This window comes from Alnus glutinosa, chromosome 7 (assembly GCF_958979055.1).
Source record: "Alnus glutinosa chromosome 7, dhAlnGlut1.1, whole genome shotgun sequence".
Classification (NCBI taxonomy): Eukaryota; Viridiplantae; Streptophyta; class Magnoliopsida; order Fagales; family Betulaceae; genus Alnus; species Alnus glutinosa.
The window spans coordinates 4,584,390-4,608,863 of record NC_084892.1 but is presented as its reverse complement, the minus strand read 5'-3'; the positions used below and the strand labels follow the sequence as shown (position 1 = coordinate 4,608,863).

At 40.3% G+C, this 24,474-nt stretch overlaps 3 protein-coding genes and 2 long non-coding RNA genes across 5 annotated transcripts; 4 read left to right on the top strand and 1 right to left on the bottom strand.

Moving 5' to 3' along the window:
* The first annotated feature begins 18 nt into the window (after positions 1-18).
* LOC133872686 (uncharacterized) lies at positions 19-1,659 on the top strand. The gene has a single exon (XM_062310261.1). It carries the CDS (start codon positions 19-21, stop codon positions 1,657-1,659), a length of 1,641 nt encoding a protein of 546 aa, XP_062166245.1.
* Positions 1,660-2,367: 708 nt separating this feature from the next.
* On the top strand, positions 2,368-5,439 carry LOC133872685 (uncharacterized). The gene has a single exon (XM_062310260.1). It carries the CDS (start codon positions 2,368-2,370, stop codon positions 5,437-5,439), a length of 3,072 nt encoding a protein of 1,023 aa, XP_062166244.1.
* A 795-nt stretch (positions 5,440-6,234) lies between these two features.
* LOC133874193 (uncharacterized) lies at positions 6,235-9,354 on the bottom strand. Its single transcript, XM_062312046.1, has 2 exons — positions 7,194-9,354; positions 6,235-7,112 (listed from the first exon to the last, which is right to left on the bottom strand). The coding sequence occupies exons 1-2, from the start codon at positions 9,066-9,068 to the stop codon at positions 6,285-6,287; spliced, it is 2,703 nt and encodes a 900-aa protein (XP_062168030.1). The 5' UTR covers positions 9,069-9,354; the 3' UTR covers positions 6,235-6,284.
* A 4,215-nt stretch (positions 9,355-13,569) lies between these two features.
* On the top strand, positions 13,570-14,968 carry LOC133874112 (uncharacterized). The gene is made up of 2 exons (XR_009901209.1): positions 13,570-14,401; positions 14,691-14,968. It is a non-coding gene; the product is annotated as an uncharacterized LOC133874112 (long non-coding RNA).
* Positions 14,969-18,634: 3,666 nt separating this feature from the next.
* Positions 18,635-23,077, top strand: LOC133874391 (uncharacterized). Its single transcript, XR_009901258.1, has 2 exons — positions 18,635-19,239; positions 22,880-23,077. It is a non-coding gene; the product is annotated as an uncharacterized LOC133874391 (long non-coding RNA).
* Positions 23,078-24,474: the final 1,397 nt, after the last annotated feature.

The following is a 24,474-nucleotide window of genomic DNA, read 5'->3' as shown; positions in this document are numbered from 1 at the left end:
CCTAAAAAAAAATCCGTTATGGTGAATACTCGATCAGAAACCGACCGAGTGCCTCGGGATGACCGAAATGCCCGAGACGAAGGAAACTCCAACGATCCCCAATTCACTCTCCTGAATGAAAGAATGGAGCAGATGGCCAAAAGCATCGAGGATTTGGCCACTATGAATGCTGTCCTCCAGGCCCGGGTTCCAGAACTTCACCGAACTATTACTGACCCAGGAAATCGAGAGGAAGGCAGCCGGGTCGAAGGAACAGAGGAGCCGAACAAAGAAGAAGAAGTCCCAGGAAATCCACCACCTGTTCAACCCGAGGCAGCAAGGGCGGTACAAGGCATGATTGCCCGGTTGGAGCAAAGATGCAATGTTCTAACCGCAGCTATCCAACGGAACGATAAGGGAAAAGCTTCCCTGGTGGAAAACCTTTTACAGAAGACCACCTCCCCATTCACCGAGGAGGTGGCAAATATTTGCCTTCCTGAGAAGTTCAAAGTCCCAGAGATCCCGTTTTATACGGGACTTGAAGATCCTGTGGAGCACCTAGATAATTTCAGAGCCCACATGGATCTCCATCGAACACCCGAGATGGTTGCCTGCCGAGCCTTTCCTTTGACCCTCTCGGGCAATGCCCGTGACTGGTTCAGGAGCCTCCCGCCAAATTCCATTCGTCATTTCGAGGACCTCGGCAGGATGTTCCTGACGCAGTTCATGGCCGGAAGGGTCAGAAGAAAGCCGTCGGGATCCTTAATGTCGTTGCACCAAGGACCCGAGGAATCCCTCAGAGATTTCTTTATGAGGTTCAACAAGGCTAGACTTGAAGCTGAGGCAACAACAGATGATTTCATCTACGGAGCTCTCTTTCAGGGAATCCGAAAAGACGGAGCACTAATGGCTGATATAGCCAGGAAGCCCCCTCAGAATTTAGATGGCTTTATGAGTAAAGCTGAGAAGTACATTAACCAGGAAGAGACACTCCGAGCTCTGTTGGGACCCGAGACTACTCGCCCATCCACTTCCGGGAACCCAAAAAAGAAGAATCCTCGGAAGGAAGAACCGAAGCGGGTTCCGGAAGAAGAGGCCAGGCCGAAGCGGGATCAGGAGTCCCTAAGGGGTCACAACTGGACACCCCTCAATGCACCCATTATGGATGTTCTCCTGGAAATAAAGCGAGACCCGACGTACCGGAAGCCCAAACCGGTGCTTGCAAATCCGCATTCACGATACGCCGACCAGTACTGTGCGTTTCATGACACCACCGGGCATCGTACGGAAGCCTGCATATCCTTGAGACTTCTGATTGAACGTTTCATAGAAAACGGAAAACTTGTCCGTTTCCTCGCAGATCAGAGAATTCAGCAGAATCCGGAGCACGGCAACCGCCACCATCAGAATCGACTCCATCAGGATCAAAACAATCCCCGGGATGATCGGGGAAGAAATCAAGAAAGAGGAAGGGAACAAGAACGCAGGCCGGATCCTCGGGCTGCACGAGAGAGAAGTAGGAGCCGAGCCAGACCCGAACGGCAGGAGAACCTTCTGGAAATACAGACGATTTCGGGGGGTTTCGGAGGAGGCGGAGAATCTAGCTCGGCGCGGAAGGCATATGCAAGACAGTTACGGGATTTCGAGGTATACTCGGTGCAGAAACCTCCAAAGTCCTAAAAACGAGACGCACAAGTGATCGGGTTCTCGGACGATGATTATGCAGGGGTATCACTCCCGCATACCGACGCTCTGGTACTAAGTCTGGCCATAGCCAACCACAAAATACACCGCGTCTTGGTTGACACAGGAAGCTCGGCTGACATCCTTTACAGGTCAGCCTTCGAGCGGATGAAGATCGATCGAAGTAAGGTGATCCCGGCGAGATATTCGCTTGTGGGATTTGCGGGAGAGAAAGTGCTCCCACTCGGGTCCATTGAGCTTCCGGTCACAGCAGGAATGTACCCGAGGCAGAGGACGGTGATGGTTCGGTTCTTAATAATCGATCGACCATCGGCCTACAACGCCATCCTCGGGAGAACAGCTCTCAACGAATTTAGGGCTGTGACCTCAACTCCTCACCTGAGCATGAAATTCCCCACCGAAGAAGGCGTCGGTGTCGAAAAAGGAGACCAGAGGATGGCCCGAGAATGTTACAATACAAGTTTGAAGAAGCTCCCGGAAGCCGCGAGACTGGGAGAGAAGAAAAAAGATGAAGAAAAATAGCAATCACCGTTGGGGGAGCCGGTCGAGGAACTGGAAGAATTCGAGCTCGGTGACTCGAAGAAGAAAGTCCGTGTCGGCGCGCAGCTTCCCCTTGAAATGAAGGAAGCCCTGGTTGCATTCCTCAGAAAAAACAAAGATGTATTCGCATGAAGCCACGAGGACATGCCGGGAATACCCCCATCCGTAATAACCCACAAGCTAATGGTGGATCCAAGCTATCGACCGGTTAAACAACGAAGAAGGACTTTCGCACCGGAACGAAACCAGGCCATTGCCGAGGAAGTACACAAACTATTGCGGGCTGGGTTTATCCGAGAAGTAGACTACCCAGTGTGGTTGGCCAACGTGGTTTTAGTCAAGAAAGCCACCGGGAAGTGGAGAATGTGTGTTGACTTCACCGATCTCAACAAAGCGTGTCCCAAGGATAGTTTTCCATTACCTCGGATCGATCTTCTTGTAGACTCTACATCCGGTCATGAACTTTTAACATTCATGGATGCCTTCTCAGGGTACAACCAAATCCACATGGATGAAGCCGACCAAGAAAAAACGTCGTTCATTACCGACCGAGGTCTCTACTGTTACAAAATGATGCCGTTCGGTCTAAAGAATGCCGGGGCTACATACCAGAGGCTCGTCAATAAAATGTTCCGAAATCAAATCGGACGAAACGTGGAAGTCTATGTTGACGACATGCTTGTGAAGAGCACACGAGCTGCCGGCCATATAGCCGACCTGGGGGAAACTTTCGAAACACTAAGGAGTCATAAGATGAAGCTGAACCCGGCCAAATGTGCTTTCGGCGTATCCTCAGGAAAATTCTTAGGATTCATGGTCTCACAAAGAGGAATCGAGGCGAATCCCGAGAAGGTGAATGCTGTCCTCAGCATGCAACCTCCCCGGACCACCAAGCAACTGCAACAATTGACCGGGAGAATAGCAGCCCTTAACCGGTTCATCTCCCGATCCACCGACAAATGTCTCCCATTCTTCAAGATTTTGAGAAAAGCCTTCGTGTGGAGCAGTGAGTGCGAGGAAGCCTTCAAGAAGTTAAAAGAATATCTGACCAACCCGCCGCTGTTGAGCAGCCCCGAGGAAGGAGAAATCTTGTATCTTTATCTCGCAGTATCAGCCTCGGCAGTCAGTTCAGCTTTGGTCCGAGAAGACTCAGGCGTTCAGAAACCGGTTTATTTCACTAGTAAAGCCCTCCATGGAGCCGAGGAGAGGTACCCTCGGATTGAAAAATTGGCCTTCGCCTTAATAATCTCGGCCCGGAGATTGAGGCCATATTTCCAGGCACACGCTATACGAGTGTTAACCGAGCATTCGCTGAAGAAGATATTACAAAAACCGGATCTATCCGGGAGGTTGGTAAATTGGTCGGTAGAACTGGGGCAGTTTGACATAGAGTTCCACCCTCGTACTTCTATCAAGGGTCAGGCGCTAGCCGACTTCCTGCTAGAATTTAGCAATACGCCCGAAAGCGAAGAGCTGCCCGAGAAGGAAACATGGGTAGCATATGTAGATGGTTCTTCGGCCGACCAGAAGAGCGGAGTCGGTGTCACTTTAGCAAGCCCGGATGGAGAAACTTTTCAATATGCGATCAAACTGGATTTTGTGACCACCAATAATGAAGCCGAGTATGAAGCACTTTTGTCCGGGCTTTCAATAGCTCGGGAAATGGGAGCAAGGAATGTGGAGATCAGAAGCGACTCTCAGTTGGTAGTCAGCCATGTGCAGGGATCGGCCGAGGCACAAGGTGAAAAGATGATTCAATATCTCGATAAGGTACGCAAATGCCAATCTAACTTCCACAGAACCGCCGTAACCAAAGTTCCTCGGGAAGAGAACGCCCGAGCGGATGCTCTTTCCAAAATGGGTTCCGGCACCGGGCCTGTTGTCAGAACGTCCACACGGGGGGTGGTGATACAGACCAAGCCTTCAATCCTTCCACAACTCGACATGATGGAAATTGAAGAAGAATCAGACGAACCCGAATGGGCTACTGATGTAATTCAGTACCTCCGCGACGGTTCCCTACCCGAGGAAAAGCTGCAAGCTCGGAAGGTAAAAATACATTCAGCCCGGTACGTGCTTATCGGAGGGGTGCTCTATCGAAGAGGATATACTGAGCCACTCTTGAAATGTCTTAAAAGTTCCGAGGCGGAATACATATTAAAGGAGATACACGAAGGAGTCTGCGGGAACCACTCTGGCTCTCGGATGTTGGCTTACAAAGCGATGAGAGCCGGATACTACTGGCCAACAATGGGCAAGGATTCAGTTGAAATCGTTCGAAAGTGCGACAAATGTCAGAGGTTCGCCCGGGTGATGAAGCAACCCCCTGAAAAACTAAGCCCAATCACCTCGCCGTGGCCATTCGCAAAATGGGGGGTCGACATAGTCGGGCCTATGCCTCCGGGAAAAGGTGGCCGGAAATTCCTTCTTGTCGCGGTAGACTACTTCACCAAGTGGGCCGAAGCCGAGGCACACGCCACTATCACTACCGCAAACGTAGTAAAATTTCTCTGGAATTCAATCATATGTCGATTCGGCATCCCACACGCTTTTGTTACCGACAACGGAAAACAGTTTGATTGTGGACCGTTTCGAAAATGGTGCGCCGAACTCCATATCAGAAATTATTACTCAACCCCGATATATCCACCGGCGAACGGACAAGTAGAAGCTACGAACAAGACTCTTCTCAGAACACTAAAGAAGAAGCTCGGTAAAAAGAAAGGAGCTTGGGTAGAATATGTACCCGAGGTACTTTGGGCCTACCGCACCACGACACGCACTCCCACCGGGGCTACTCCTTTCTCTTTAACTTACGGCTCAGAGGCAATCATCCCCGCCGAAGTCGGATCACCCAGCTTCCGAGTATCACACTATAATCCGGGACTCAATGACGAGGGAATCAAGCTCAATCTGGATTTACTACAAGAAAGAAGAGATAAAGCGCAGATAACATGGGCCGCGTACCAAGACCGAGCTGCCCGTTACTTCAACAAAAAAGTCCGCCCACGAAAGTTCCAACTCGGAGACTGGGTTCTGAGAAAGGTAAGCCCCATCACCAAAGATCCAATCGAGGGAAAGCTCGGAGCAAAATGGGAAGGCCCATACAGAGTTATACGATGCCACGACAAAGGGGCATACCATTTGATCGATACGACCGGCAAAGAATTACCAAGAGCCTGGAACGCCGAGCATCTGAAGAAATATTTTATGTGAATTGCTTATCTTGTGCTTACTATTGTTATCAAGCTGGCACCGACAATGTATATTTATTCTCAATTCAATTCGAAGCATGGAATCTCAGTTCAAATCAAACCAGACCAGATCAAATCAAAGCGTCGCTCCCTCGGTTTGAAATACAACCGACCCGGAGCATGCACCGGTCATTCCTCAATATTGACTAAAGTCATTAAGGAATGTCTCGGTTCAAATCAAAGCGTCGCTCCCTCGGTTTGAAATACAACCGACCCGGAGCACGCACCGGTCATTCCTCAATATTGACTAAAGTCATTAAGGAATGTCTCGATTCAAATCAAACCAGACCAGATCAAATCAAAGCGTCGCTCCCTCGGTTTGAAATACAACCGACCCGGAGCACGCACCGGTCATTCCTCAATATTGACTAAAGTCATTAAGGAATGTCTCGGTTCAAATCAAACTAGACCAGATCAAATCAAAGCGTCGCTCCCTCGGTTTGAAATACAACCGACCCGGAGCACGCACCAGTCATTCCTCAATATTGACTAAAGTCATTAAGGAATGTCTCGGTTCAAATCAAACCAGACCAGATCAAATCAAAGCGTCGCTCCCTCGGTTTGAAATACAACCGACCCGGAGCACGCACCGGTCATTCCTCAATATTGACTAAAGTCATTAAGGAATGTCTCGGTTCAAATCAAACAGAGCAAATCAAATGCAAACTCGGTAGAGTAAGCAAAACAAAAGTTTACATGAACACATCAAAATATCAAAGTAAAGAAATTAATTCTATATCATAAACCAACCGGGTTACATTAGTTTTCATTCGAAAGTACAACCGGCCTAAAAGAAGAAAAAATATATTACACAAGTGGGCTCCCTGTCGAGTCCCCAGCATCGCCAGCCCCAGGTTCCTCGGTTTCTTCCCTACCCGGAGTGCATTCCGAGACAGAGGGTCCCGAGGTTAAGTCATCTCGATAAGGATTGGGAGCATCATCGGTCCAGTCCTCCACATCCGGGAAAAATTCCACTCCCAGAGTCTGTAGCTCCCTGGTTGCTGTCTCGGGTAATTCAAGGAGCTCAGGAGTCACAGTCTCGGGATCAACCTTGAATACTTCCGGGTGAAGAAGCATGGTCCTTAATCTCTCAAAACCCCAGTTGGATCCTCGGCCCCAGCTAAGACCTCGAAGCCAAGGAACAAGGGCGAGTTGCTTCTTGAAACGCCGGGACTTGGCCTTATAATGATGGCCCTTCTTCCGAAGCCTCTTACACCGAGCATGAATCTCTTTCTGTTTCTCGGACAGAGAGTGCTTATCGGCCACCAGCGAGTCCTTCTCTCGCTCCAAGTCGGTCACCCGAGAAGATAGCGCCGTTTTGGCTTCGTTAGCCTCGGTCAGATTGCTCAATACTCTATCAAGAGTTTTCTCGCTTTCAAGTGCTTGAGCACGAGATGTATCCGCCAGCTTCCGGGCCTGAGCCAGATCCATGTCCCGAGCCTTTATTGTCTGATCTTTGGTCTCGATATCCTGCTTCAAGGTCTCTATCTCAGACTCCAAATCCTCGGTTCGGGACATCTCGAATTCTAGCTCTTGAACCCGAGACTGAAGTTCGGCTACCTTGGCCTCTAGAGCAGCCCGGCCCTCAGTACTACCCCGGTGGTCTCGCCACAATGCAACCGACCTCATAACGCACTAAAATAATAAAATATGGGAGTTAAAAAAAAAAAAGACGCGCAAAGTGTCGGAAGATATGTTCAAAATCACAGGGCTAACCTGCAATTGGTTATGAAGCATCGCCTCTGCAAGTTCTCCAGGTAACACGGTCCCGGACGTCGAAAAGGACCCTTCCGGGATTAAGCCCATTAAAGTCTCTAAGGGGCAAGCCAGTAGGCCTTCCTTCAGAGAACCGATTAATGCTCCATGACTGGAAGTCTCAGCTTCCATAAATCCCGGAGAAGGATTTCGAATCTCCGGTTGGTCCTCACAAGTCTCGGGTCCATAGGACTCCGCAACTTCAACCCGATCCAAACACTGTCCAGGCGGCACGGACGAGTTTATCTCCCTGGTCTCCAGATGACCCTCCGATTCCACCGCCACATGATCCCCAGATTCCGGTCCACCCGGGGGCTGTAAAAATGTTTCAGGCTTCGCCGGTAAGTGATCCTCGGAGGCTAGACCAGCATCAGATTCCAAGCGAGTTTCTATCCTCTCAGCCGGAGACCGATCCAAAGTCTCGGATTCTTTAATCGGTTCTTCCCGGGTAGCTGGCAAAGTGGGCAATACAAAACGCGGCCGACCAAAAAGAAGCTCGGCTTCAGTGGACCGCGTAAGCGCATATTGTAAAGGATCCGAGGCAAATCGGGTCCTCTTCGTCGACTCGGATGCCACTTCTTTCCCTTTGCGTTTAGGTGCATTCCGAACCTCAGAAGCATCTTGCTCCAACTCCTCAGGATCGTCCCCGATTTCTACTATATCGAGCGCATGAGCAACCACTGTCTCCTTACCAGACGCTTCCTCTGGATTTTCAACTTCAACAGTATTAATAACGGCTGATGAAGAGGTAGCCGGGATCATAGTCTCAGGAGCTCTAGTCAAGTCACCCCCGAGATCGGTAGCAGGAGCAGAGAAATTTGGGGTAGGGCCATCCCGAGGTACAATTGCCGTCCTCGGAACTTGGGTCGCCTTACTTACAGCCCTCGGAGGGAGGGTCGCCTTGCCAGTCTTCTTTTGTTTGACGACCCTCTTAGTCCCTGGAGCCGCCTTCAATGCCTTCAGTTGTGGAGTGCCGGCCGCTCCACCCTCGGATCTCTTCGGCTTTTGTTTTCCTTTCCGATCATACCAAACCTTCTCGGTAGGGATCTGATACCCAAGAACCTTCCGCATATTTTCGTCGGTGACTATATTGTCATAGTCTATCTTCACATCGTTCCCCGGAGTCTGAGAGAACAACAGCATTGCGGCCACCCTTCTCTTACCGGTTGCATTCAAGACAGGAGCTTCCCGTAGGTCAACCTGGATAGGGTTCCAGACTCTTGATACTCTTTGATCGGACGGTAAGGGCACTACCGACTCCCAATCTCCTGAGACTCGGAAAAAATATGACCTCCAACCTCGGTTGTTGGAATAACTTTGAGAAAGGTATATAAAGATAGGGTTGTTCCTAACAGTAAACTCAACAACACCCTCCCTTTTATATGCCGCCCGGTAGATGTTGAAGAACTCCGGAATTGTCATCCGAGCCCCCAGCACTGTTCGCCACAGAATGAAAGAGGCGAAGAGATATCTCCACGCGTTCGGTGTAAGCTGGCTCGGGGATACCCCAAGAAATAGTACCAATTCCCGGGCGATGTCCGGTAAAGGAAATCGCAGCCCCGCTAAAAGCATTTTCTCGTAAATAACGAGATCGCCCCCACGAATCTCCCGGGTAACAGGATTTTGGAAATGTAACAGAACGGAGGGGGGAATATCATAATTGTTCCGGAGGCGAAATTCATCCCCAGTACCAACCTTTGAGACTCCTCGGCGGTCGAGAGGCACGAGGGGCATCTGACGTTCCCCTTGCTCGGGCACCACCTCGTCCTCGGATAGTAATTCCTCTTCCTCAGACTCCGAGACGACCACTGCTGGGAGTTCCCTTGCTTCAGACATGGTGCAGAAAGACAAGTTTAGGATGAACTTCCAAGATAGAAATACGAGTTCAAAGGAAAGGAGGAAGAAAAGTTCAAAACAAGAATTAGAGATACTGAGAGATACAGATGGGAAGGGTATTTATACTCCAGTGCAACCGGGATTAGCCGGTCATGAACAACCGGGAGTCAGAGAGACATAAGTGGGTCTTATCCCTCGAAACCGGCAGTCGAACCGTCGCCGGTCACACATCTGACAATCACAGTGCCCCTCGAAAGGCGAACCGACGTCAAATCACATTTATGTGCTGCTGTCTGCTGACACACGTCGACAGGACTACAGCTTGACCGGTTGCAGTCCACCGGAAGACGAACGGTCCCGTCCAAGTCACTTCTTCCAAAAACCGGAAGCCCAAAAGCCCCGGTGGTCTGTGTCCAGTGAGACAAGACACGCCTTGAAAAATGAACCGGCGTCCAGTCGTATTTGACACGTGGCTCACGGATTTCAAGGAAATTCAAAAGTTTGAAAATTTGGATTTACGAGGTGAAAGGAAAAAGCGGGAATTCCGTAAAAAGAAAATGGCGTACGAAGGTTCTCGGGCGGATAAGGTATGGACAAGTCAAAGCAACCGACAAAACAATACTTCCGAGATGGATACGGAGAAGGGTCATTGATCGCTCTCGCTATTATACGCCCGACCCAAAACTCAAGATACATCACAGTAAAGATCGATCAATTATTCCTAAATTCTCTCAAGTATAAAATTTACCTAAGAGAATTGGGGGGTAACTGTTGGGACAAATATAGATCTTCTCGGGAGTTGGGCCCAATCCGGGATGTGGGCCCTCTCTGATCCACCCGACCGGGCCCAAATATTGGAAAAGGCATAATTTACCCGGGCCCATTGAGGCTCCTTGGGCCCAAGTCTGTTGCAACAGGCCTGAGTTGGCGATCCAAATGCTAGTTGGTATCCGCATCTGCAGGCGTCTCGGCAGTACCCGGAATCTAAGGGACACGACGCACGTCATGGAAGTCATGCGTCTCGGCAGTACCCGGAACCTAAGGGACACGATGCATGTCGTGGGACCCCATGATACCACCGAGATCTACGGAATCTGGAAGAGTTGTTTACATGGAGCCACGTCTCCTCCAACCGCCTCGTGCGCAAATTGTGAAGCTAATGGAACTGCTCCATAACCTCTATAAATACAAGAACTGTTTCAGATGCTAAGGTACATGCTAATCAGTCTCTTTGGCATTATTTTGCGCATTTATTCTCAGAACCATATACTTACTTAAGCATCGGAGCGGGGTTGTCGGAACCCCCCCCCGACGCAGCTTTACTTTTCAGGTGAACCAGACACAACCGGGAGCAACTTAGTCCAAAATCTGACCGACACGTCACCTTCCGGAAACTGTCGCAACAAGCATAAACAAAAATGAAAGAAAATGAGAGGAGAGAAGAGTTGAGATCCTTCCCTCCTTCCTGAGCCGGCTGTTCCCTCCTTCCTGAGCCGGCTGTAAAAAGAGAAGAAGAAAATATGGGCAGAGACCAAAATGGCAAGCTTACTTGGTCAGCGTTTCCGGAAAGAAGGAGCTTATGTGCTTCTAAAACTATCACCCTAGCAAATGCCAATATATATATGTAAAGGTAAAAAAGGAACTGAAAAAAAGGTAGCCACTTTTGTTTTATAAAAAGATTATGAATTATATACTAGTATGATTGAGATTCAAATGAATAGAGGCCATTAAGGTATTTTGACAATTTATTTTGAATAGCTAACTTTCCAATTACTTATGCCAATTTTAGCAAATTACGACGAACTTTTTTCTTTACATTTTTTTTTTTTTAAATGTTAGTTGTCTTCTAGTGTTGCAAATAAATTATCTTTTTCAAATGTCTCTTCGAAATTGTAGTGATTCATTTGTTTGTTCTTTTATTAGTTTCTTTTTTTTAATATTTGTTTGTTCTTTTATAGTTTTTTTTTTTTTTTTAATAGATATGACATTTGGCAAGTTACTTTCATTTGTAACTTTCACTATTTATGATTCCTTTGCGTAAATGAATGGCACGACGATTGACACTCGATGCGGTCCAATGTGTTATTCTTATCACCTTTTTTAAACCAATAGATTCTTTCAAAATACTATTTAAATGGAGGCTTTGCTGGTTTGATCTAATATGTTGTGAATATTGGATGTGATACCTTTTTTTCTTTCTTTTTTGGAATTTCCCTAAGCTAGGATGATGAAACCTCTCTCACTTGTTCTTTTACATTACTTTTTTAATATAGTAGACTTTTTCCAAGAGTCACATATTAATTATGGGGAAAAAAAAAAAAAAAAACTCTTCTAAAACCTTATCCTCCTAGCAGAAGACATTATTTGAGCCAAGAGTTATTTTACTAAAATATTTTCATAATTTCAAAAGTTACTTATGCTAATTTTAGCAAATTAGTTCAAACTTTTTTCTTTGCAATATTTTTTAATGTTAGTTGTCTTCTAGTGTTGCACATAGATTCTCTTTTTCAAATATCTCTTTGAAATTGTAATGATTCATTTGTTTGTTATTATATTATTATTATTATTATTTTTTAATAAATTTGACATTTGGCAAGCTACTTTCATTTGTAACTTTCACAGTTTATAATTCATTTGCATAAATAAATGGCACGGTGATTTACACCCTATGCAGTCCAATATGTTATACTTATCACATTTTTTAAACCAATAAATTCTTTTTTCAAAATACTATTTAAATGGAGGCTTTGATTTAATATGTTGTGAATATTGGATGACACCTCCTTTTTTGTTTATGTTCTTTTCTTTTCTTTTTTTTGGGAATTTCCCTAAGCTAGGATGATGATTAACTCTCTCACTTGTTCTTTTACATAAGTTTTTTAATATAGTATATTTTTTCCAAGAGTCACATATTAATTATGTAAAAAAAAAAAAAACTCTTCTAAAACCTTATGCTCCAAGCAGAAGGCATTATTAGCCAGTAGTTATTTTACTAGAATATTTTCATAATTTCAAAAGTTACTTATGCTAATTTTAGTAAATTACTACGCACATTTTTCTTTACATTTTGTTTTTTTTAATGTTAGTTGCTTATAGTGTCGCGCGTAAATTCTCTTTTTCAAATGTCACTTCGAAATTGTAATGATTCATTTGTTTGTTCTTGTATTATTATTATTATTATTATTATTATTATTATTATTGTAATAAATTTGACATTTGGCAAGTTACTTTTATTTGTAACTTTCAGTCTTTCACCATGTATAATCCTTTTGCATAAATGAATGGCACGTCGATTTACACTCTATACGGTCCAATAAGTTCTACTTATCACCTTTTTCAAACCAATAAATTCTTTCAAAATAATATTTAAATGGAGGCTTTTATCTAATATGTTGTGAATATTTGATAATACCTCCCTTTTTTTTCCCTTTTTTTTTTTTTTTTTGAATTTCCCTAATCTAGGACGATGATACCTCTCACTTGTTCTTTTACATAAGTTTTTTTAATATATATAGTAGACTTTTTCCAGAGTTGTGATAGGTAGGGGATGTTCAACCGTCCCCTGCCCATCTTTATTAAGAAATGGTGTAGAAATTTTATTAATTAAATTTTAGGGGTAATTATCTTTTCCCTTTATGAACTACCAAAAAATACGCGATGCCCCCATGAACTACCAACTCGACAAAAAAAGAGCATTCAACTACCATAGTTACATGTTTTGCCCATTTCTGTTAACCTAACTCGTGAAAATACTTAAATACCCTCACTCAATTTTAGAAATAACCTAAATGCCCTCAACTTAAAAAAGAAAAAAGAAAAAAGAAAAAGAAAAAGAAAAAGGAGAAGGGGTGGCTGCCACCCCTTAGGTAGAGGGGGTGGCTCACGGCCACCCTAGTTTTTCTATGGGGGTGGTTGTGTGGCCACCCTAGGTTTTTTTTGGGTGGCTCGCAGACTTGGCGGCCACCCTTGGAAAAACCGTGCGGCCACCCCAAAGAAAAGTTGGGGTGGCCACGAGCCACCCCAGATGTGGCCGCACGGCCACCCCAGAGAAAAACTGAGGTGGCCACGGGGCCCCCCAAGTTGCGGGGTGGCCGTGAGCCACCCCCTGCGGCAGCCACCCTATTCTTTTTTTTTTCTTTTTTCTTTTTGCTTTTTTATGCTCTTTTCTTTTTAAATATTGGTTTAAATATTTTTTATTAATAAATTTAAACCAAATTAATAAACCAATTTTTTATTATTTTTTTTATCAATTGAGGGCATTTTTGTCTTTTAATCAAAATTAACGTCCAAAATCGGCATATTCCGTTCATGTTAACGGGTATGACTAACGAAAGAGGGCAAAATGTGTAAAATTGATAGTTGGATGCTCTTTTTTGATCGAGTTAGTAGTTCATGGGGCATCGCGCGTTTTTTGGTAGTTTATGGGGGGAAAAGGTAATTACCTCTAAATTTTATTAAAACATCATCTTTTCATTTCTTTAATAAATTTCATGATGTAGACAGGCAGGGGACGTTCAACCGTTCCCTGCCTATCACAACTCTTTTTTCTAAGAGTAACATATTAATTATGTAATTTTTTTATTTTATTTTATTTAAAAAAAAAAAAAAAAAACTCTTCTAAACCTTATGCTCTTATCAAGAGATATTATTTGAGCCAAGAGTTATTTTATTATAATATTTTCATAATTTCAAAAGTTACAAATTTTTAAAAAATTCTTTTTGAATAAGATTTTTTTAAAGAATAAATCAACACACATACTAGAATATTTATATTTCAAGGGCGAGACCTATTCAATATTGATAGTGATTCATGGATCTAATCTCAATAAATAGACATTCTCAAAATTAGAGAATGTCTAGTATGGGAGAAAGATGATCAGGAGTACTAGGAAAAGTATGACAAAATTTATGTTGGTGATGATGGAGTTGATTATCCTCGTAATACTTGAAGTGCATGCTAATGACTCCACCGTTCACTCTTCCGTTCTCACTCCACCACGAACCAGCCTTCATCCCTTCCAATTTGATAATGAGAACAAGACTTATATCCATCATTGTCTTGAAAGCACAATTGAAGTATGTGAAAAAAGACAACATATGATGATGTGCGTTGGTCATTTACTTTTTAAATGCCTTCTCAAAGACCCAAGGCTTCACAAAGATAATCCCCTTAAACTTCATGCTATTATGGAGGTGTGCATTTATGATTGTCTCTCGGAACTTGAAGCTAGTAATTACCTCAGGTATGCAGGATGTTTAGTAAACCACTATGAAGAGTATATCAAGCTATGAAGAGTATATCAAGAATTGGTAGCTTCGAGTTTGACAAAAAGGTTCCAACTTCTTCTCTCTAAGATATTGTTCAAAAAGATATGCAAATACATTTTCTCATACATGTAAAAGAACACTTTAAACATTTTTATTCGTTTTAAAGATAGCAATAAAAGGTTCCTTATCATTTTTTTTCCCTGAAAAAATTATATTTAATCTCCTTACACATACACTTTTTTTTTTTTTTTGGCAAAACAACCAAATTATCGTTTGTGATACTTAGCTCATTCAAACTATAATTTTTTTTATTTATTTATTTTTATTTTTATTTATTTATTTATTTTTTTGCAGTTTACATACCCCGGGAACTCATTCGTTCAATCAACAAGGGGATCGAGATAGAGCGGTTACTCCAACAATTTATACTTTATGGGTGTTCTTAGACAACAAAGCCTTAACTCCAGTAGACTTTCCTTATCCCGAAGTGGAGCATAGTGCGCTTTAGGCGCCGAGCGAGAAACTTCTCTTATTTTGTTTCAGTTTATTCACTGATCTTAAACTTAACACTTGTTTTCTTATTAATTCCGATAGATTTTTGTATTAAAATGGATGCGTATTTGCACATGTAATTCACACTCGCAAAATTTTGACTTAAAATACCTAAATTACTCTTCTATCACCTTTAACTTTTTTTTTTCTTGTTGAAAAAAGATAATTCGAGCTAAAAAAGTTAAAATTTGCACATGACCATCTCGTATTGAAATTTCTTTTCCCTCTTTTTTAATGTTAAATCTAAAAGAGGGTGTAAATAGCAACACATGGTAGTTTTGAAAGGGCCAAATGTCGAAAAGTGAAGTACGGAGGTATCTTTGCAAAAGAGATGTCAGTTTAAGGGGTCAAGTTTCATTTTTCCTCTCTCTCTCTCTCTCTCTTTAATCCTCTACTTCATTACGACTTGTTGCTCATTTCCCTTGTTATTTGGTTTATGAGAAACTTCACTTAACCTCCTTGAACTTCTATCACTTTTTCAATTTCCCTCCCAAATTTCAAAAACTCTCAACTTAGTGTATCGAACTTTCAACTTTTTGTAATCTCACTCCTCTTGTTAGGGTTTTGGGTTAAATCAGACTGTTAAAGATAAAATTACCCTTATACCTTTGTAAACTTTATTAAAATGCAAAATTACCCTTAAATTACTTTTTTTTTTCCTATATAAAAAAATGAGGGTATTTTGGAAATTTCTCACCCCTCCGTTAGGATTTAACAGAAAATTTTAATGGAGGGGTGAGATTGTAAATTTTTGAAAGTTCGATACACTAAATTGAAAGTTTTTTAAGTTTGGGGAGAAAGTTGCAGAAGTGATGAAAGTTCAGAGGTGTTAAGTGAAGTTTCCCCGTTGGTTTATATACACCAAGCTTGACTCACTTCTTGAACTTGTATTGGTGGTTTTCGGGTGACTAAGATGGCATTGCAAGTTGGTGAGCGGTAAGGGTGTGAATATGATTACGATTAGCGGTTATAGAAGATTTTGGTGTGAAAAACACTTCAGCACTTGACCCTATTTATTGAAATTCTCAACCAACTACAATGCTCGGTCGACGGAGCCTTTGGTGACATGTAGAAAATAAGACCTCGGTTGACCGAGCCTTTGATGAGTTTGATCAATTCTGCCTTGACGCGTGTCCCTAGTCAAATCTAAGTCAGGATAAGTCTGACCCAACTATTCTCAGTCGATGACCAAGTGTATTGGTCAACCTAGGTCTTACTTTCCACATGTCACTTGACTTTAGGCCTAAGTTTTCAAAAGAGAAATGATCCCTACACTCATTTCTCACAACAACCCCACAACAAGCTAACGTGGCTGGTAATATTTTATTATTTTTTTACAAAAAGAAATGAAAACAAAACAAAAAAATAATAAAATATTACCAGCCACGTCAGCTTGTTGTGGGGTTGTTGTGAGAAATGAGTGTAGGGATCATTTCTCTTTTCAAAAAGCCTTCTGCCATGTGTCACCCACCAAAACTCAATCAATTAGACTTTGTTTTACAAAAACTTCAATTTTTGTTTTTGACATGATTTTCGATCTATTTCGTCCCATCTTTCTCTAGTCCTGTCATTCCGTCTTTAATCGATCGGGCCATATTGCACACATGGTAGTGGTTTGGGTGTAACTCGAGCTACGAGGGTCAGAATTACACACAAGTCCTCAATCTGAAAAACTCTTTTCTATGTACTCGTCGTTGTTACCCAGTTATGTTCGGTAAGTGCATTTTTTAGCCCAAAATCCATCATTTTTACTTCTAAAACTCGATTTTCTTATGTAATCTATCTTACTAGGATTTTAGTGGGTATCATATGTTTTTCTTAATCATTATCTTAACATTATTTTATGTGTCTTGGCCACTACAACTTTACATATGTAGTTTCAAACATTGACTTGTTAATCTTCTCTTTAACAACATTTAATTTTTTGAGTAACGAAGCAAATGTCAATATTTTTTTTTATTTTTTTTATTTTTTTTCTAATTGAATAAGGGAAATGGTTATAAGAGAGGATCATTCCCACTTCTGATCCAAAAGAAAGAAAAAGTGGACGATCTTATAAATGAAGAAGGGGTGAGCTCCCCAACAATAGACTCAAATCAAACTAAAACAGTATTGAAATAAATACAAAAGTTAGCAAATGGGTCAAACAAGTGACCCGGTCGTCTCAAAGGGCCGCACAAGGCAGTGAAAAAAGCTAAAGGGATACAGAATAAGGCAAGCTCATCTGTACCCCCACTTAAGAATAACAACAACCACCCGAAGATAGCTGAAGTGGTAGAAGCACTGAAATAGTCAAAATCTGGGGGACTATAGAAAAACCAACACAAATCCATATACAAGAGTCTCTCCTAAAGAGAGACTAAAACTCAAGCAATAAAATAAAACAAAAATAAATAAACAACAAAAAAGCCCAAAAATCAGGAACTCTAGTGACCAGCGGAGACGAAGCACAGCCCGGCATTCGGCGCCAGCGCGTGAGCACCATGCACAAGTGCTTGGGAGGTGGAATGCAGCGGGGTTGGTGGCGTCGGGAAGTTGGGACGCCGGTGATGCCAATGAAGTGGCGTGTGGGAGTCAGAGAGCCTCGGAGGAACGTAAATCTATCTTTGAAAAAAATAGATTTAAGAACTTAAAACGGCCACTGACGCTAGAGAGAAGACGGTGAATGTTGATGAGAGAGCCACTAGCTCGGTGGAGAAGCCAAGACACCAAGGTAGTGGATTCGAGCGGGATAAGCCTCACATGACGACGGATAAAACCTCAAGAGAAGTGAGAAAGGCTAGAGAAACCTCTAACCAAACAGCAACATAAACAAAAATGAAAGAGAAGGAGAGGAGGGAAGAGTTGAAGAAAATATGGGCAGGAGACCAAAATAGCAAGCTTACTCAGTCCAGCGTTTGCGGAGAGGAGGAGCTTCTGTGCTTCTAAAACTATCAACCTAGCAAATGTCGGTATACGTAAATTTATAGGTAAAGAGAATTGAAAAAAAAAAAAAGGTTGCCACTTTTGTTTTATAAAACATTATGAATTATATACTAATATGATTGGGATTCAAATGAATAGAGGCCGTTAAGGTATTTTGAAAATTTATGTGAAAATGATCGATTTTATTTTGAATAGCTAATTTTTCAATTACTTATGCCAATTTTAGCAAATTACTACGAACTTTTTTCTTTATATTTCTTTTTTTTTTAAATGTTAGTTGTCTTCTAGTGTCACAAATGAATTCTCTATTTCAAATGTCTCTTCGAAATTGTAATGAATCATTTGTTTGTTCTTTTATTTGTGTGTGTTTTTTTTTAATAGATCTGACATTTGGCAAGTTACCTTCATTTGTAACTTTCACCATTTATAATCCATTTGCATAAATGAATGGCACGACGCATTACACTCTATGCAGTCCAATATGTCATACTTATCACGTTTTTCAAACCAATAAATTCTTTCAAAATACTATTTAAATTGAGGCTTTGATCTAATTTGTTGTGAATATTAGATGATACCTCTTTTTTTTTTTTTTTTTTTTTGGAATTTCCCTAAGCTAGGATGATGATACCTCTCTCACTTGTTCTTTTACATAAGTTTTTTAATATAGTAGACTTTTTCCAAGAGTCACATATTAATTATGGGTAAAAAAAAAAAAAAAAACTCTTCTTAGACCTTATGCTTCTAGTAGAAGACATTATTTGAGCCACGAGTTATTTTATTAGAGTATTTTCATAATTTCAAAAGTTACAAATTTTAAAAATATTATTTGTGAAAAAGATTTTTTTAAAGAATAAATCAACATACAAACTAGAATATTTATATTTCAAGGGCGAGACCTATTCAATATTGATAGTGATTCAAAGATTTAATCTCAATAAATAACTTATCTATTTGACCTCAAAATAAGAGAATGTCTAGTACTGTGGGAGAAAGATGAGGACTTGGAAAAGTATGATAAAATTTATGTTGGTGATGATGGAGTTGATTATCTTCGTAATACTTAAAGTGCATGCTAATGACTCCACCATTAACTCGTCCGTGCTCGCTCCACCACCATCCAGCTTTCATCCCTTCCAACTTGATAACGAAAACAAGACTTATATCCATCAATGCCTTGAAAGCACAATTGAAGAATGTGGAAAAGGACAACATATGATGATGTGCATTGGTTATTTACTTTTTGAATGCCTTTTTAAGGATCCAAAGCATCTGAAAGATAATCCCTTCAAACTTGATGCTATTGTGGGGGGGTGCTTACGTGATTGTCACTCGGAATTTGAAGGTAGTTACCTCAGGTATGCAGGATGTTTAGCAAACTGCTATGAAGAGCATTTCAAGAATTGATGAGCTTCTTGACAAAAAGGTTCCAACTTCTTCTCTCTAACTCTTGCTTAGTGGTAGGAATTAGTACATTTATGAAGAAGATATTGTTCAAAAACATATGGAAATAAATTTTCTCATATATGTAAACGAACGCTTTAAACATTTTTATTTGTTTTAAAGATAGCAATAAAAGGCTCCTTATCATTTTTTTCCCTGAGAAAATTATATTTAATCTCTTTAACCAGACACTTTTTTTTGGCAAAACGACCAAATTATCGTTTGTGATACTTAGCTCATTCAAACTATAATTTTTTGTATTTTTTGCAATTTACACACCCTGGGAACTCATTCGTTCAATCAACAAGGAGAGATAGAGTGGTTACTCCAACAATTTATACTTTATGGGTGTTCTCAAATCGACGACGAAGTCTTAACTCCAGTAGACTTTCCTTATCCCGAAGCGGAGCATAGTGTGCTTTAGGCACCGAACGAAAAACTTCTCTTATTTCGTTTCAGTTTATTCGCTGATATGAAACTTAACATTTGATTTCTTATTAATTCCGATAGATTTTTGTATTAAAGTGGATGCGTACTTGCACATGTGATTCAAACACGCAAAATTTTGGCTTAAAATACCTAAATTACGTACTCTTCTATCAAAAAGGAAGAAAAAGATAATTTGAGCTAAAAAAGTTGAAATTTTGCACATGCCATCTCGTGTTGAAATTTCCCTCCTTTTCAAAGTTAAATCTAAAGGAGGATGTAAATACCAACGCATGGTAGTTTTGAAGGGGCCAAATGTCGGAAATTGAAGTATGGAGGTGTCTTTGCAAAAGAGATGTCAGCCGTAGCAGGTGTCTTGTTTCTTTTCTCTATTAGCCGTAGCAGGTGTCTCTTTTTCTTTTTCTTTTTTTCCTTTTCTCTGTTACTAGCCGTAACAGGTACCCACATGCTTCTTTTTTCTTTTTTTTCTTTCTTTTTTTTTAGAAAAATTTCCAAAAAACACCGTCTGCACACTTTTCTCTCACATAAGATGGGACAGACATGTGATGCACCCCACCCTATGTTAGAAGGGGGTGTACACCTGGTATGCACAGGGTGTTTTTCTAAAGCCCCCCCTTTTTTTTTTGACATTTTTTTACCTGTTACTAGCCGTAGCAGGTATCCTTCCTAGAGTCAAGTTTTCTTTTATCATAGAACAAAGGCTGCCCAACCTTTTGTTTGTTATTATTTAAAGCCTTGCATGGTTCTAGTACTGGATACTGCTAGTGCGGTTTAATATTTAAAGCCATGGTTTGATATTTTAAAAACTCTTATCTCTCTTACGAAAACCCTTACTTTTAAGAGAGTATATATATATATATATAGCGTAATAAATTTTTTGCATTAATTTTAAATGTTTTGTTAATATAAAGATTTCACAGTTTCATATAAAATAATTTTTACTATTTTGAAAGAATTTCTTAAATGTTGAAATTGATAAGTTAATGGCATGCCAAATCAATTTAAACATACCTCGTGAGTCCATTTTCAATAGATTAGCAAGCTAAACCCGCAATTGTGTCAGTATGTTTGCTTAGTTGTGAGTATGATTGTAGTAATTTGTTTAAACCTGTATTCAAGTGACTAACTAGTTATCAATGATTTGTCTTAGCTGCATTCAAATAGATAAGTAGATTCTCTACCATTTCTAAAGTTATTTTATGTTATGATATTTAATCCATTGTTTTTTTGAAGCCATAGGTATGTATATGTGAATAATTATTTTATTATTGTATTGTGAATTTACCATACTTTCATAAATAAAGGGTTTTCATAGGGATGTTGAAAATGAAAGTTGTCTATGAAAAATTATATCATTGAGAAAAGATCTTTGTTTTATAAAATTCTTATCGTGAAATAATTTCTAGATATACTCAATTTTTTTTTTTTATTGTTGGAGGGTTCCCAAATTGGGAAAGCGTTATTTTTAGAAAGTAATAATTATGAGAATTGTGAAGATGCAAAATCATCCTACATGTTGCCCTAAGGATATCAAGAGAAGTAAAAGAGATGAAAATATTTATAAGATGAAAGCACGTATGAAGAATATATTTTTGGCCCAAGAGAATTAAAAAAAAAAAAACATGGCTCAATACCAATGCTGAGATGGAGGAACAACCATTGAAGGAGGCTCTGCCAAAAGGTGGTATTCCATTGCTTTTTGCCATGCTGAGTGCACCAAGTTAATTGGCTGGCCAGAGGGCTCTTATGCGGCCCGCATGCGTTGCCATGGTCGCAAGGACCGCGCAACCCTAGTTCGCGGGGGTAACAGTGTATATGGACCCTATTATGATAATTGAAAAATAAAGACTACTTTGTGTGTGCGTGTGATCAACCAATAAACCAAAATATAAAATGCAAAAAATAAAGAACACAAATATTTTGATGACGAAGTGAAAACTCTTTATATCAAAGAGAAAAACCACTATGGAGCAGCCAAACCCAGGCAATCCACTATTCAGTAGGAAAAACTAGTTACAAAACAGTCGTACTCACATATCCTTGATGCAGTAGTCGTGTATTTAACTCTGACACGTACCTATACATGAACGCCTTTCAACCAGACCTCTTGTCTGAAGAGTTCTTCAATGGATTCATTTAACTTATAACTCATTTATAAGTTAGACTTCAATAAGTTGATCAAATCAAATAATAAAAACTCTAAGAGAGCTAGCACATCTAACAGTTTCTGCCTAAACACCATTTCTTAGCACACAGGAATTCAATATTGAATTCTTACAAAATAACAGTCTAGGAGCCCCTTTAAATAGGCTCTGAAAAACTTAATTTGACAACAAATTCAATTTCCCTAGGCGGCGTCTGGACAGGACATTGGGCATCTGGATTGTAAGCAACAATTCTTCATAAGTTATTGAAGCGCGTCCGGACGGCTTGCCCTAGCATCCGGACGGCTTGCCCTAGCATCCGGATGGTTGTATAGAATACCTCTACTGTTTGCAGTTACCGCATTTGCTTCCTAACACTTGTGCGAACATGTGCTCTCTGTGGGTCTCGTCCGCTGGGTGTTTAGACGGCTATGTGAACATCAAGTCCCTGTGGTTTGCGTCTGATATGCTGTTTGGACAAGATGAAACATTGGCTGGCGTCCGGACCCTTCCTCTGGGCCGTCCATAAGATCATAAGGGAAAACCGACTTTGACATCTGTAAAGTTGCCAGAATCTTCCTTGTCTCAAAATCTTTTATTTCTTGAGCAGTATATTGCAGATCTTGCCCTGTATAATTATTTCCATGCTAGAATAAATATTATGCAATAATATCTGAAATAGACTCTGAATTACGATGTCACTAAAAAGTCAATGTTCATAAAAAGTAGGTGTTTTTGTCTACAAGAATGTAGCCAATAAAACTAACAATAATGGTAGTTATAAATAAATATATTTATGTATTTTGAAGAAGATGAATGTTTTCTCGTAGTTTTATTGGAAATCGATTCATTTCGAAATTAATTTATGTCTTCATTTAATTAGTGATGTGTTAAATATGCTTTGAGGTGTTACATGAAATAAATTATTTTAAATGAAATGTGTTAAAATAAATAAATTTAACCTAACTGTTTTATGGTTGGAGATTTACTTACTGAGCCTTTCAGTTCATTCAGTTTACTTTTTGTTTTTAGGTCTTGAGCAAGGACTAGGTGGCTGGGATGTGGGGATAGGATATCCATAGGGAACATATCACGAACGATTTTTCTTTTAATCAAACAAGTGCAGTGGCACATGAACATTTTCAATTATGAACTTGTTACTATCGAAATATCATTGTAGAAGTTTTGATCAAACACTTCCGCAATTAGATAAATTTTTAATTACAGTCATGCTTTTTTTTTTTTTTTTTTGTTACCATGCATTTATTTTCTCATTTAGTTAACTGCTTTGGTATGCCTTATAATTCTTTGTTCCATTGAATGGGGAAGTTGACGAACCTACCCATTCTCGGGTTGAGGATGTTACATTTCTCATCATTTTTTTTTTTTAGGTGAGAAAATTATATTTAATCTCCTTAAACAAACATTTTTTTTTTTGGCAAAATGACCAAATTATCATTTGTGATACTTATCTCATTCAAATTTCAAACTATTATTATTTTTTCAATTTACATACTCTAGAATTCATTCGTTCAATCAAGAACGGGAGATTGAGCGGTTACTTCAACAATTTATACTTTATGGGTGTTCACAGACAACAAAGCCTTAACTCCAGTAGACTTTCCTTATCTCAAAGCGGAGCATAGTTCACTTTAGGCGCTGAGCGAGAAACTTCTCTTGTTTCGTTTCAATTTTTTCGTTGATCTGAAACTTAACACTTGTTTTCTTATTAATTCCGATAGATTTTTTTATTAAAGTGGATATGCACATGTGATTCACACTCGCAAAATTTTGACTTAAAATACTTAAATTACTCTTCTATCACCTTTAACCTTTTATTTATTTATTTTTTGGTTTTGAAAAAAGATAATTTGAGCTAAAAAAGTTCTAATTTTGCACATGCCTATCTCGTGTTGAAATTTCCCTCCATTTTAATGTTAAATCTAAATGAGGGTGTAAGTAGCAACACATGGTAGTTTTGAAGGGGCCAAATGTTGGAAATTGAAGTACCGTGGTGTCTTTGCAAAAGAGATGTCAATTTAAGAGGCCAAGTTTAATTTTTCCTCCTTTTTTTTTTTTTAAAAAAAAAAATCCTCTACTTCATTACGACTTGTTGCCCATTACCCTTGTTATTTTGTCTAGGTGAAACTTCACTTAATCTTCTTGAACTTTCATTTCACTTTTGCAATCTCCTTCCCAAAATTCAAAAACTCTCAATTTAGTGTATCAAATTTTCAACTTTTTGCAATCTCACCCCTCTTGTTAGGGTTCGGGGTTAAACCAGACCATCAAAGGGTAAAATTATCTTTATACCCCTATAAACTTTATTAAAATACAAAATTACCCTTAAATTACATTTTTTTTTTTGGTATTTTAGAAATTTCTCACCCCTCCTATAGGATTTAATGAAAAATCCTAATGGAGGGGTGAGATTGCAAATTTTTGAAAGTTCGATATATTAAATTGAGAGTTTTTTAAACTTTAGGAGAAAGATTGCAGAAGTGATGAAAGTTCAAGAGGTTAAGTGAAGTTTCCCCTTTGGTTTATATACACCAAGCTTGCCTCACTTCTTGAATTTGTATTGTGGTTTCAGGGTGACTAAGATGGCATTGCAGGTTGGTGAGCGA